Source organism: Aspergillus nomiae (assembly GCF_001204775.2).
Source record: "Aspergillus nomiae NRRL 13137 chromosome Unknown contig00518, whole genome shotgun sequence".
Taxonomy (NCBI): Eukaryota; Fungi; Ascomycota; class Eurotiomycetes; order Eurotiales; family Aspergillaceae; genus Aspergillus; species Aspergillus nomiae.
Genome location: NW_015378573.1, coordinates 8,747 through 20,813, shown reverse-complemented (window position 1 = coordinate 20,813; position 12,067 = coordinate 8,747). Strand labels below are relative to the sequence as shown.

Genomic DNA, 12,067 nt, shown 5'->3' with positions numbered 1-12,067 from the left:
TGCGCCAGTCCCCAGCCTGTCTTCTCACTCAACTGGACGACTAAATCGCGCCTTTCGCCCCCTCTTGTGCGCGCATGGTATTCCGTACTGGGAAGGTCGTTAAGACTTTAAGTGGCTCGCTAACGTGCAGCGCCCAGGTACTAGAAGCCATATCGAAGATACTCATGTAGCTAGTAACTAGACAAATGTGTATTCGGGGGGTGTGTGTGTGTGCTGCAGGTGTCCCGTCCGAGGTCAACGCCCGCCCACACCATCTGCAGGCTGACGAGGGTGTCGGAGAAATTTCTACCCTACGGAATTTTTCAGAAGGATTCCCCACCGGTTTTCTAGGGAATTAAAATGGGGTGATGTTACTTGTTATTGGCGATCGTTAGGTGTTATCTATATAGATTGTGCCCTATATGAATCAGGTTGAGATTGCATGAGCAGGAATGGGCCTCGGTCCGCAGTTCAACATTTTCTCTGCGTTGTTCAGGCCGGCGTCTAGACTACTATGGAGTCGAAAAAACCGGTAAAAACCACCATCCACACCTCGTCAGCCATCATCAGCATCTCCACCGGTGGAGTATCGACACGGTGGTCAGTGCCTGAGGAGTGTGGCCACTGGCCAGGTCACCGGGACCGGTACAGACAGGGGTATTTCCATGACCTCGCCATCGTTGGGATGCTGCGAGTGGAGATACCCCCCCAATCACATTCTTCGTCTGGCTGACAATGCACAATGGCAAGGTTCCAACTTCTGTCCCGGAAAGTTCTGCGTGGCAGCAGCACGACCAGGTGTCAAGCGTTAAGGCCTCTAAAACCTAGCTGAGTCCTTAGTCCCGGCTCCAAATCTCCACTGTGGAGCGGCACGTACGAAACTAGTAATGGATTTGGCTTTCTGCTAAATCGTGGTTCCATGTGTATCATTCATGCGATCCGATTAGGTATTGGTCGGTTTTTATCCGCTGAATCTATGAAGGTCCATACTACCTACGATTAGTACTGATGAAGATGTGGCATATGCTCGGTTCGAATAGTATTCGACTCAAGAAAGAAGTCTACTCGTTATCCCTCCCAAATGGACTGTTTCCTGATCAGCTGTGCTGCTCTCCATCGAGGTTAATGTGGAAAGTGTCTGTCAAATGGATCCACGGCACAGCTTTGAATATAAGCACACGTGTTCCAATGGGGAAATCACTGTGCTCACGTTCTCATGCTTAATGTCCCCTCAATATTTCTTACATTATTGACCAAACTATGTAGCGTTGAGGACCCAAAACAAGACATGATGTGTGGTCTAAGTCTCATGATACGTGGTATTGCCGTCGTACTCATGTTGACTTCATTGAGCTCGAAAGAGACCAATAGGCATCTTTTGAACACCAACTAAACTTACAAACATGGCCAAAGCATTCACGATGCAAGCTGTTGCATTAGAAATCTGGGATGCCTTCAGGTTTGCATTTACATACTCGCAGAAACTGGGCGTAATGGGACAGACAAGACTAACAAGAGATAAACAACACGCTTCCACAGATATAGGCCCGTAAAACCAATCGAGATGCATGCTGAACAGCAAATACTTGACTGCAAAGCCCAGATGTTGGAAACCAGTATGTTGAAAGCCAGCCATCCAGCTCCTCGATATTGTATAACCATGCAACTATCATAGGCGTTCTGAGCTGCAGACGTACACCAGAAAAAATGTACCCATTGACCAAGGTCTAGGAGCGAATGAACTCGAGCTTGACCGAGATAGCTTCAATTGTGCCTAACTGGATTTCTGTCTGTTATTAGCCACATGAGAAGGACCACACACAAATCTGACGTGTTCTGAAAGTGTGCATATATCAACAATGAGTTTGGATGGGATCGTACCGTGCCCGATCGGCTCGACCTCCCGGGGTCGAGATATAGCACGACCCTGAGCCTGCTACTAGTAACATCACAATATATCTCAAGGATACCATAGTCCATTATCTGGGGGTAGATTCTCATCCGCATAGAAGTAGTCCGGGTTTCGGTGAAAATAAATGTATCGCGTTACTAAACCAAGCATCGCCGTCATCCGTCGCGAATATATCAGAAAGTAAACAATGTCAAGTGTATAACGCCGACTGTAGATAGAAGCGCCAATGTCATGAAGTAATTTGCCAAAGAAAACCGTCTATTCAAGATGAGCCTCGAGCTCAGTCCTCACTCTGCAATTTCGATTCAATGGAGATAATGTCATCCTCTTCCTCAACTTCAATCACACGATTGACTTGTGCGGTGTTGCGCATCAATTCGACGGCGCCAGCGTACATCATTCGCGAATTTGGGTTGCAGTTCTCTGGGAGCCAGTAGAGAAGGACGTAAGGAACCGAAGGGCGACCAGATTTCTGCCGTTGACTGGTCAATAAGAGTGGAGGGTAGACTTTTGCTATGAACACTCACCAGAGTCAAAGGATAACTCAGGAGGATGAAACGGGGCGATGAGTCAGGGAGCTCATCGGCCACGTCTTCCATCTTTGTGTATACTTCGCCATCTTCAGGACGAATCTCTTGGCTCTTTTGGTCGATGATGTCTATCAGGTTGACCGTCAACTTACTCTACACTTGACACCGGGGCAACAAACGGCGTGAGATAATGTGAGCCTTACATATTATAGCTTGAGCTTCCTTTGCTCTAGAAGTTCCTAGACGAAACTTGCGCAATTTCTCCTTCGTCTCCGGAGAGAACGCATATAGCCGAGATTCAGAAGCCTGTTTCCTCGAGATATCGTCAGGGGCGCAACGTTTACGAGGGGGAATGCGGGGCAATCTCACCATGTTGTAAAATACCTTCTCCGGATCAAAGTCAATTATAGTCGCTCAGTTCCTGAACGTTCTGAAAGAATGTGAGGTCTTTGAGTTCCTCGATATAGATCAGGAATTCCGGTGCAAAGTAACACAAAAGGAGAAATGAGCAACGGTAACTAAGTGGTGCTCCACGTTGCTGCGGAAAGTGGGATGAGGCGGAAAGGGAGTTTTTCCCCACTCCACCTCCAAAAGCCGTCATTTAGTCGCCCTGAAACGTGCCTGAGGTTGCGTCTTATCCCCCCATCTGGTTTCCTTTTCTCTCTCTCTCACCACCACCGCCATTTGTGCTTCTCTCCCTCCATGTTCAGTCGTCTCAGTCAGTTGACCCGCCACCTCGCTCGACCGTCACTCAATTACGCTTCCGCTCTGCCGCCCTTGTCGATTCCTCAAACGCGTGCCTCCAACATGACATCATCCGCGGTGCATAACTACACAAAAACGATACACACGGCAGCATGTCTGATCATTGGTGATGAGGTGCTTGGCGGAAAGGTGTGTATTAATTGAATGGAATCGGTCATTCGGCTCTGATAGCCGACCTATCTACTACAATTTATGCCCGACTCTCCCTTTCTCCCTTGCCGCTGGTGTCGTGTGCTGCACCGAGGTCATGTGCCTGTTCCCGAATGAGTGACTGACGGTTGGAGTCCAAACGCTCAGACAATTGATACCAATTCCGCATATTTCGCCAAGTATTGCTTCTCTCTTGGGATACAGCTCAAGAGGGTAGAAGTCATTGCCGATGACGAAAGTGAAATTATTGAGGCCGTCAGTCGCATGAGTAACAACTACGATTTTGTGGTGACCAGTGGAGGCATTGGGCCGACGTCCGTATACCCTATTCCTTTCTCTCGGAAGAATTCACAGTTCCCAAGACCGTCGGCCTATATCGGAAGCTAACTATACGCCCCTTACCTTGGTAAAAAGTCACGATGACATTACGTACGAATCCATAGCCAAGGCATTTGGTCTGAAGTTGAAACTACACCAAGGCGCTTTTGAGCGTATGAAGATGCTCTCCAAGCCTCACCCAATGCAACCGCAATTTGACTGGGACACCCCGTCCCCCGGTCTAACCGCCAAGCTGCGTATGGTTGAACTTCCCCACGATGAGACTCTGTCGGAGGAGCAGCAGGCTACCTTCGTGGCGGATGATATGTGGGTGCCAATCGCCATCGTCAACGGTAATGTGCATATCTTGCCAGGAGTTCCCCGTCTATTCGAGAAGCTCCTTGAGCATCTGAAGCCTACTCTGCTTCCTCGGTTAACCGACCCTGAGGGCAAAGGCATCTATCGGTACTTATTCAGCACCCCCCTCCCCGAAAGTGCTGTGGCGCCTTACCTGACGGACCTTGCGACGCGGACATCTTCACGAGGAATCAAGGTTGGTAGTTATCCCCGCTGGGGAAAGAAGCGTAATACCGTAACTCTGGTTGGAACCGACCAAGATTTCATGGACTCGTTGGTCTCCGAGGTCGAGCAGAATGTCCAGGGCACAAGAGTCTCGCAGGAAGATGAGCTTGACCCCCCTTCCGATGCAGAGGAAAGTAAATAAGGAAACGACCGGTGATATCGATGTACATAGATTTGATGCAACTGTCGATACACGCTTAGACATTAGCCGCGCTCGAAGCATAGAACTTGAGCAACTGCACGCAAGAGTTTGGATGTCTGTCTAGTATTGCGGTTAGATAAATCCGTTCAACCGAACAGTTTATAAGCGAGAATAGAAAATTGATGTATGGGAGATCAAACTCATGAAGTTGAAGAAGCACTACATTCCTATAGAAACTCAATCCCGTGTTGCGCTGGAAATATCAAACAGGACCATCTTTCTCATATCAAAAAAAGTGCTCCTACTGAGCACATAGACGCCTATTTTGCATCCACCCAAAAGTTCCGAGGCAAGATTAATCAATATTTTCATTGAATGGGAAAAACCAAATTATTAAAGGAAAGGAACAGAGAGGATGGGACGAACTATCTTCAGTGCATGTCTTGGCGGGACCGAGTAATGAACAGCAGAGCCGCGAAAAGAAGTCTAGTCAATGATAGACAACCGCAAGATCCAGCACTGAAGTCCCAGACTGCCGCAAACCCCGAAATATTGGTTGCTGGCGATCTGGAGAAAGTGTTCGAACAGCTCAGGTCCTTGCGCGAGATATGTTCGAGAGATAAGCAAAGTGCCACACCAATGCCCAAGCGATGAAAGGAAAAGAACAATGCAAAACGGAGATGTTGCCCCTGCGGAAGATCGCAGACAAACGGCAATAATGATGAAAGGACGACCAAAGATAATTCTGCAGCTCAACGTAACCAGAATGAAAACCATGACAATAGCATGTACCTATATAAATTGCACAGATCTACTGACAGGGTTAATTCCTCGCTCTACCCAAGAACGAGATCGTCAAGAACAGTCTTTCCAAAAAAAATAAACAAACAGAGAAACAAAGGGGGAATCGAACGTTCATGGAGATGATGACGGCATCATGGAGCAGGCATCACATCCGATAGCGAGTCTCGTGTGGTATAAATTTCACAATCCAAAAAGCGTCGACAAGCCATAATTAGCTCCGAGGCCGTGGCGCTATTCCTGTCGCCAATATCTCGTTTTCCAGTCGAATTTTTATTATATGTTTTGCTCCCTTCCGTATCTTGACTCGTGGTGTTTGTATCCTTTTCAACTCCAGCGCCTACCCAATTACATTATAATACACTTTCCGCAGCAACCAGCGCTGTCGCCTGGCTCGCTCACGTCCATTTTGCCCTCTGGGGCGCGATTGCCGAAGCTCCCGAGCCTGACGGGTACGACGACATTTCTTTGTTGTACCGACGAATCTCACGGACGAGGTCGTAAAATGCGTTTTCGACGTTGATGCGAGACTTCGCGGATGTTTCAATAAATTTGCAGCCGAACTGTCTTGCTAAAGCTTCACCCTCTGTTGATAGACACATCCATCAGTCACATCAGTCATTAAGGTGAGAGAGGGGGCTGATTAGCTTGTTACCCACCTTCTACTGTGACGGCTCGCTCCTTCTCTAGATCGCATTTATTACCGACCACGATGATGGGGAAGTAATCCTTGTCCTTGACTCGTAAAATTTGTTGCTGGAATGTCATAATTCTTCGAAGGACTGGCGTGACGTTATGGAGTAAACGAGGAGAAACCCTTCACCGGTTCGCATGTATTGTTCACGCATTGCCGAGTACTCCTCCTGTCCGGCCGTATCTAGGACATCCAACAGAGCGACCTCCTCGTCGATGACACACTGCTTGCGGTACGAATCTGTTTACCGGAATCCGATGAGTAACCAGTGGGGGGACGAGGAATTCTCGAAGGATAGGGGTGGCGACTCACCTTCGATTGTCGGGTCATATTCATCGACGAAGTGACTCTGAATCAATTGAATAGTCAAGCATGACTTTCCGACACCACCACCACCAACAACTACCAATTTGTATTCTCGTAGGAACTAGAGTTCGTCCAAGGGTGAGTAACTTAACTTGCGCCATATTTTGAAAGGGGTATGATAGAATCGGGGCTCGCAGTTGAGCAAGGGGAGGGAGATAGAGCGAGAGGAAGAGGGAGCGAGAGAAGGGTGCCAGGGCCGGGGCGGCGGGGAGAACAAGCTTACCTTTGAAGCCATTCTAGAGTCTTCTGCCCGGATGTGTGTCTGATAGGAAGGATGAAGGGTGCGAAGGCGATGATCGAAGCTATCTCGACGGGCGTAGTGACGGCGGGTCGAGAGAGCGGTAGCACAATTTTCTTTTTTGCAGTAGGGTCAAGAGTCGGGGCCCAGCTTGTCGGGAGTTTCGCGCAGAACAGAGGCGCCTAAAAGACAAGTCCACAGCAACGGCGGGTCTAGTGAGTCGACTAGGCCAAGCTTAAAGGCGGATGGGGGTTGAGAGGATCAGGGGGCAGGAGTTCGTGGAACTGCTAGCAATCGGCGGGAATTGAATGCGAGGCGGTAGGCCGTTTTTTTTCCTTTCGCTATTACGGAGCAGAAACCCGACTTCTCTTCTCGTGTTTCCAAACTAAGCCAAGAACACAATCAAACCGTTGCTCCTTTTAGAGAGGGTTTTAGGGGAAAGAGATGAGGTGGAGATTGAGAGGGGGAAGGGGGAAAGATGATTAAGGAGAGTTTAACGTGAGCAACGGAGGTGGGGGATTAATTGAAGGATAGGGCCAAAAGAGAAGAAGAAGAAGAAGAAGAAAAGAGAAAAAGAAATAATAAAATAAAAAATAAAAAAATAAAAAAAATCCTAACACAGATAAAGCAACATACCGTTTGGTTACTCGAGATGGTTCAGTCAGAGTGAATTTGGAACTTATTACTCTAAGGTTCCTTTTTTCAGGGAGAGCGGTGGTCAAAATGAGTACCGATTGGAGAATAACAACAATCAATAAAAAATTCATGAAAGGGGTCTTTTCTTTTCTCTTTCTCTTTTTTTTCTTTCTTAGTTTTGGGGAAGGGAAAAAAAAAGATAAAAAAAAAAAAGGTGGGTGGCATTAAGCCATTACTGCGCGTGTGGCCAACTTCCGAGACCAATATTCATGTTTAATTACATTAGTTAAAAGCGATTTGCTTTCTTATTAACAAACACACCCCCTTCCGGGAATTGTTATGATAAATAAGAACTTAATTACCTGCTCCAATGCGAAAATTACAGATGACGACTGTGGTTGGTTGTGAGGAAATGAAACCCACCAATACCACGACCATACGGAGTACATGGGAGATAATAATTATGGGTAAATAGATTAGGGGAAAAATAGAGAGAGCAAGACGCTACAGAGTACAGGAAATGAAAGGGACTGATAGTTACTAGTAGTGACATACTTCCATGGATAAATAGAGCAGAGAAAAAAGCAAATAAATTCAAAAAGGGGCAGAAGAGGAACCGCGATGCAAAAAGTTCGTGTTGATTCCTTTGGCTCCAGTCATTTTCCAACCTCCTCTGGGAAGGAGCCCCAGCCACAGATTAATCAATCTTCACTTTGTTCCCACTTCTTAGCGCCAGTCCATCTGAACGCCTCTGCGAAATTCGCCCATTGTTCCATCTGGGCCCCCCAGGAGGGTCTGTCACTTTTTACTCCGATGGATGCAACGACAAACGAATGAACAGTGTCCAGGGAAATGTCTACATCCAATCAATTGCATTGTAAAGTGGATTCTATCGCTTGATCACCTCCCAAGTTCCCGCCTCTGGGTCTTCCAAACCTTGGTCAGCTAATCAATCACATACGCAAGCTTGCTGGGTAGCGCAAGGAAAGATTGAACACCACCCACTCTCTGGATCAACACTGGAACAGCGACTCTACGGAGTATGCATAGTGGATGATTTTAAGTCCTCACATGATTCAGAAGGGGGAGTCTGAAGCCAACCATGCATTTGTGTCATTGGGAGGAACACGGTTATCTTTTTGTTTCTCAACGGGGGACGGTGGAATCCAGATCCGATTGATTGAGGTGACACGGAGAATATATCCTCCATTGCGTGACCTCGGTTTCTAGAAACATTCCTAGCCTGGAACGAAGGCGGACACGGCGGCGAACTAACGAAACTTCCATGGTGACAGCTCGCCCTGCGCGCACTTACATCATCGAATATCCTCTCAGCCTTCAATGACCGTCCTTTGTATCTTGTGCAGCCAGTACCCGAGTCGCAAAAAGTCACATTGCGGCTAGCCTATATCCTTATGGATCCTAGTTCGTGATTCGAAAGTGATTCCCCACTCCTCCACTTACCAAAGATGATATGTAGACAGACTAATGGTCCGTGGTCCGACCGTCTGATCCCTCCGATATCGAGCACGGAGGGGACGGATTATGATCATCACTATCCGCACGATAATGGTGGTTTATCTCTGTACTCCGTACGGACTACGGAGCAGTCCGTAGGATACTAGGACAGACAGAGTATGGAGTAACGAAATGACATATTCAGTTATCATATCGTTCCGCTTACTGAGCGATGTGATCGTCGTCTTGTATTGGCTCCATTCAGAGATACCCGAAATCCCTTTGCAGCCTAGACATTGGACCCCATCCCCAGTTGCATCGGTACGCCTCCAGCCTCGGGGCTACTGCATCGTCTCGGCTGATCACTTGGGGAATTGGCGAGCTTTAGAATGGTGTCCGTTCGCCCTAGAGACGAATTAGAGGTATTCGTCCGACACCAACAATAGCCCCCATATCCATGAGGATGATTACTACATGGCAATGCTACCTTCTCTGATATCAACCAGGAAGACACAGCGATAGACAGGCATGGTTGGGGGGTTTTTTTTTCATTCTGAACACGGCCGATGTTCACCAGGATTTAAGGAATCAGCTCAATTGCTTAGATGTCTTGTCAATTCGGCCACTAATGTGAAGTTGACACCCATCGATTCGCGTGCAACCAAACCTGTTGGTTTCTCCTGAGGAGGGGCCGATCTTTTTGTTTTAGGGGAAGCCTTCAAAAACTAGACGCTTGGCATTGGGAGTGCGTGGAGATTACTCACGTGGTGGGTACCCGTAACATGGTCTAGTAACCGACCTTCCGAGCGACAAAGATCCAATCAGTTGGGGGCTCAAGATTTCTCTACCATTTTCCATGCATATAATATCGAACAAGGGTTGGTCTTCCCGATGAACTACTACATACAGCAGATTTCGATGACATCAATCTGCAGTCTAGAACTTCTCTTTTTCTTTTGACAACATCACTTTTTGTGGCTTGCTTACCCCGACACCATCCTCAAGGTGGGTTGAGAAAAAAGAAAAGAAGGATACAACTGGGAAATGATGCACAAGCTGGTAATGCAACCGAATCACTATACTAGCCCAGGTCAGAACCATCCACCGGGGGCGAAAAGCGCATCCAACATGGATTGACAACGATCTCACCACCAACGCCCGGCTTAATGCCCAATTACGTGGTATGGATTGGATTCGACAGCGCCATGCCCCTTTTTCTTTTCGGCGCTTCTTGTCCATTGCTGTCCGGGCACCGGCCTATCAATTGCTTTGTTCCTATGACTGGGATCACACCATATACTACTCACCACGAGGAACCAACAAAATTATACCTGGAGCAAATGGCCCTATCAGAGACCACATTCGAACGGGTAATTTATGACCCGTGGGTTGAAAGGGCGCCCGTGGCCCTGGTGGAGCCGACTGTTCGTTACCCCTTTTCGGATCGAATTCCAAAGGGAAAGAGAGTCTTGATATCGCGTAGAACAGAGCTGTGATTACTTTGGATGTTGACTATTTTTGGTTCTGCAATCCAGCCCCGATATGCAAACTGCAGCTCGCTGTCACCTGGAGATATACGTGAAGGCCTCGTATTGGTTGAGTTTGGCCATCCATGTCTATCCTACATATGTAGGTGGCCTTTTAGTCGTTCCTGCAGACAGGCTAGTTACTGCTGTCCAACTGCTAGTGCAAACGTATGCCAAGTCTGTTGTGCTTTTAGGCTTACATACATTGGTGATTTTTAAAATCCTTTTTATGTAGTTGTTTGATGGCCTTGATTCATAGGGATTGCAATCCTGCAGTATCTGTCTTCTATGTCCAATATATATAGTAGGTTCACAGCACTAACGTCTAAAACTCATGTCTAATTCTTGTGCACATGACCGGGTGATGCCTGGAACCAATCAGTACAGCTGTTCCGGAACAGGAAAACCCCATAACCATCCATGGGTTGGCAATGACTTGAAAATGGTGCAATAAACTCACCTGGTGGCTGGGGAAGATTAGAGTGTCAGCAATCACGACATTCTCACGCCGGCCAGCGGCAAATACAATAACTTCCGCGATATCTTCCGGGGTAAGTGGCTCGCAGTTTCTGCACAATAATCCGTCAGCTCTGCCCTTCTCACACAGTCATTCCAAGAAAGTCTTACGCATATACGGCATCAGCCTTCTCCTTATCTCCGTAGAATCGGACAACGGAGAATTCCTAACACCCACCTAATTAGCTTTCATAATCGCGCAGAGATGATCAAAAGGAACCCCTCACAGTCTCAACCTGACCAGGATCAATTTCGATGATCCTTATTCTCGAAGCGATGAGCTCCTTTCTTAAAGCCTCGGTAAACGACTTGACAGCCGCTTTAGTCGCGCAATAGATGCTGCCACCCGGATAAGCTTCACGACCAGCGATACTTCCAATGTTGATGATGTCTCCACGACCGCCATCACCCCGCTTCTTGAAAATCGGAAGGATCGCCTGAGTCATGTTGATCAACCCGGTGACATTAGTGGAGAACATGACATCGATATCCTCCGGGGCGATCTCAGGAGCTTGGCAACACCCTTGACAAGCCCGCTAATCTCCGTCAGTACACCGCAGCTTCATCATCGGACCAAAAAAACGGGGCATCTCGCTCGAAACTCACGCATTGTTGACCAGGACGTCGATATCCTGGAACTCCGCTGGCAGAGAGGGTACGAAGTTCTGAACCTCGGCCGGGTTGCTGACGTCTAGTTTCACGGCCAATGTCTTCACGCCGTCACCAACTTCCTCCTTGATCTCCTGCGCGAGCTGGTTCAGAGAGTCAATTCGTCTGGCTGTCAGGATAAGCTTCAGGTTCTTGGGCGCCGTGCGAGCGAACTCCTTGGCGGTACTGCGACCGATGCCGGATGACGCGCCGGTGACGACGATCGTCTTGCCCTCGAGGCGCTTTGCCATCGCCGTTGCCATTGTGCGTTTCGTGATTGCCGGTTGGACTGTACAGGAAAACGGGTTCCTTCGGGCAGATGGAGTAAGTGTGGAGAGTGTAGTACCAGTACCTGAGGGGGAGGAAGCTAGGTGTCGTAGAAGTCGGATGGAATTGCAACAAGCTCGAAAATGCTTCATAAAGAGCTTTTTTCTAACCCCGCGATACCCTCTAAATTAGGAATTTAAGAAGTAAATAGAAGAACGGAGAAGATAGGAGTAAAGATAGCCAGTGATACGAGGGCCGATGAGTCGGAATGCTGTGCGGGGAAAGCCATATCCGCATGTCGTGATTCGGCATGGCGGCGGGGTTCCGTTTCGGCTGAAGGTTTGGCCGATCGGCCTTCCAGCCGAAGAATATCCTTCTTCTAACGTCATTGGAAGATGATATTGCGTCGAAGTATAGCTCTGGCCGGGTATATGACCATAGCTAGACTTCGACAAAGGGGACATTTGTTGGATCATTGTGGAACTCACTTGAGAAGGAAACTGAGAAATGGCCCTCCCATCCATACTGGACATGTATAT

The 12,067-nt window shown here is 47.9% G+C and overlaps 4 protein-coding genes across 4 annotated transcripts; 1 reads left to right on the top strand and 3 right to left on the bottom strand.

Moving 5' to 3' along the window:
* Positions 1-2,171: 2,171 nt before the first annotated feature.
* On the bottom strand, positions 2,172-2,793 carry ANOM_010616 (GMF family protein; the record flags this gene model as incomplete). The annotated part of the gene is made up of 3 exons (XM_015555872.1): positions 2,172-2,363; positions 2,419-2,549; positions 2,625-2,793. 3 exons carry the CDS (start codon positions 2,791-2,793, stop codon positions 2,172-2,174), a joined length of 492 nt encoding a protein of 163 aa, XP_015401858.1.
* A 288-nt stretch (positions 2,794-3,081) lies between these two features.
* ANOM_010615 (flavin adenine dinucleotide pyrophosphatase) lies at positions 3,082-4,463 on the top strand (the record flags this gene model as incomplete). Its single annotated transcript, XM_015555871.1, has 3 exons — positions 3,082-3,315; positions 3,484-3,650; positions 3,751-4,463. Coding segments are annotated over 3 exons (1,005 nt in total), but the record flags the coding sequence as incomplete, so codon positions are not given.
* A 715-nt stretch (positions 4,464-5,178) lies between these two features.
* Positions 5,179-7,203, bottom strand: ANOM_010614 (Ras family protein). Its single transcript, XM_015555870.1, has 6 exons — positions 7,114-7,203; positions 6,463-6,848; positions 6,186-6,300; positions 6,003-6,113; positions 5,839-5,961; positions 5,179-5,765 (listed from the first exon to the last, which is right to left on the bottom strand). Exons 2-6 carry the CDS (start codon positions 6,472-6,474, stop codon positions 5,578-5,580), a joined length of 549 nt encoding a protein of 182 aa, XP_015401860.1. The 5' UTR covers positions 6,475-6,848; positions 7,114-7,203; the 3' UTR covers positions 5,179-5,577.
* Positions 7,204-10,435: 3,232 nt separating this feature from the next.
* On the bottom strand, positions 10,436-11,524 carry ANOM_010613 (oxidoreductase, short chain dehydrogenase/reductase family; the record flags this gene model as incomplete). The annotated part of the gene is made up of 5 exons (XM_015555869.1): positions 10,436-10,465; positions 10,558-10,666; positions 10,725-10,780; positions 10,841-11,149; positions 11,231-11,524. The coding sequence occupies 5 exons, from the start codon at positions 11,522-11,524 to the stop codon at positions 10,436-10,438; spliced, it is 798 nt and encodes a 265-aa protein (XP_015401861.1).
* Between the last annotated feature and the right edge of the window lie 543 nt (positions 11,525-12,067).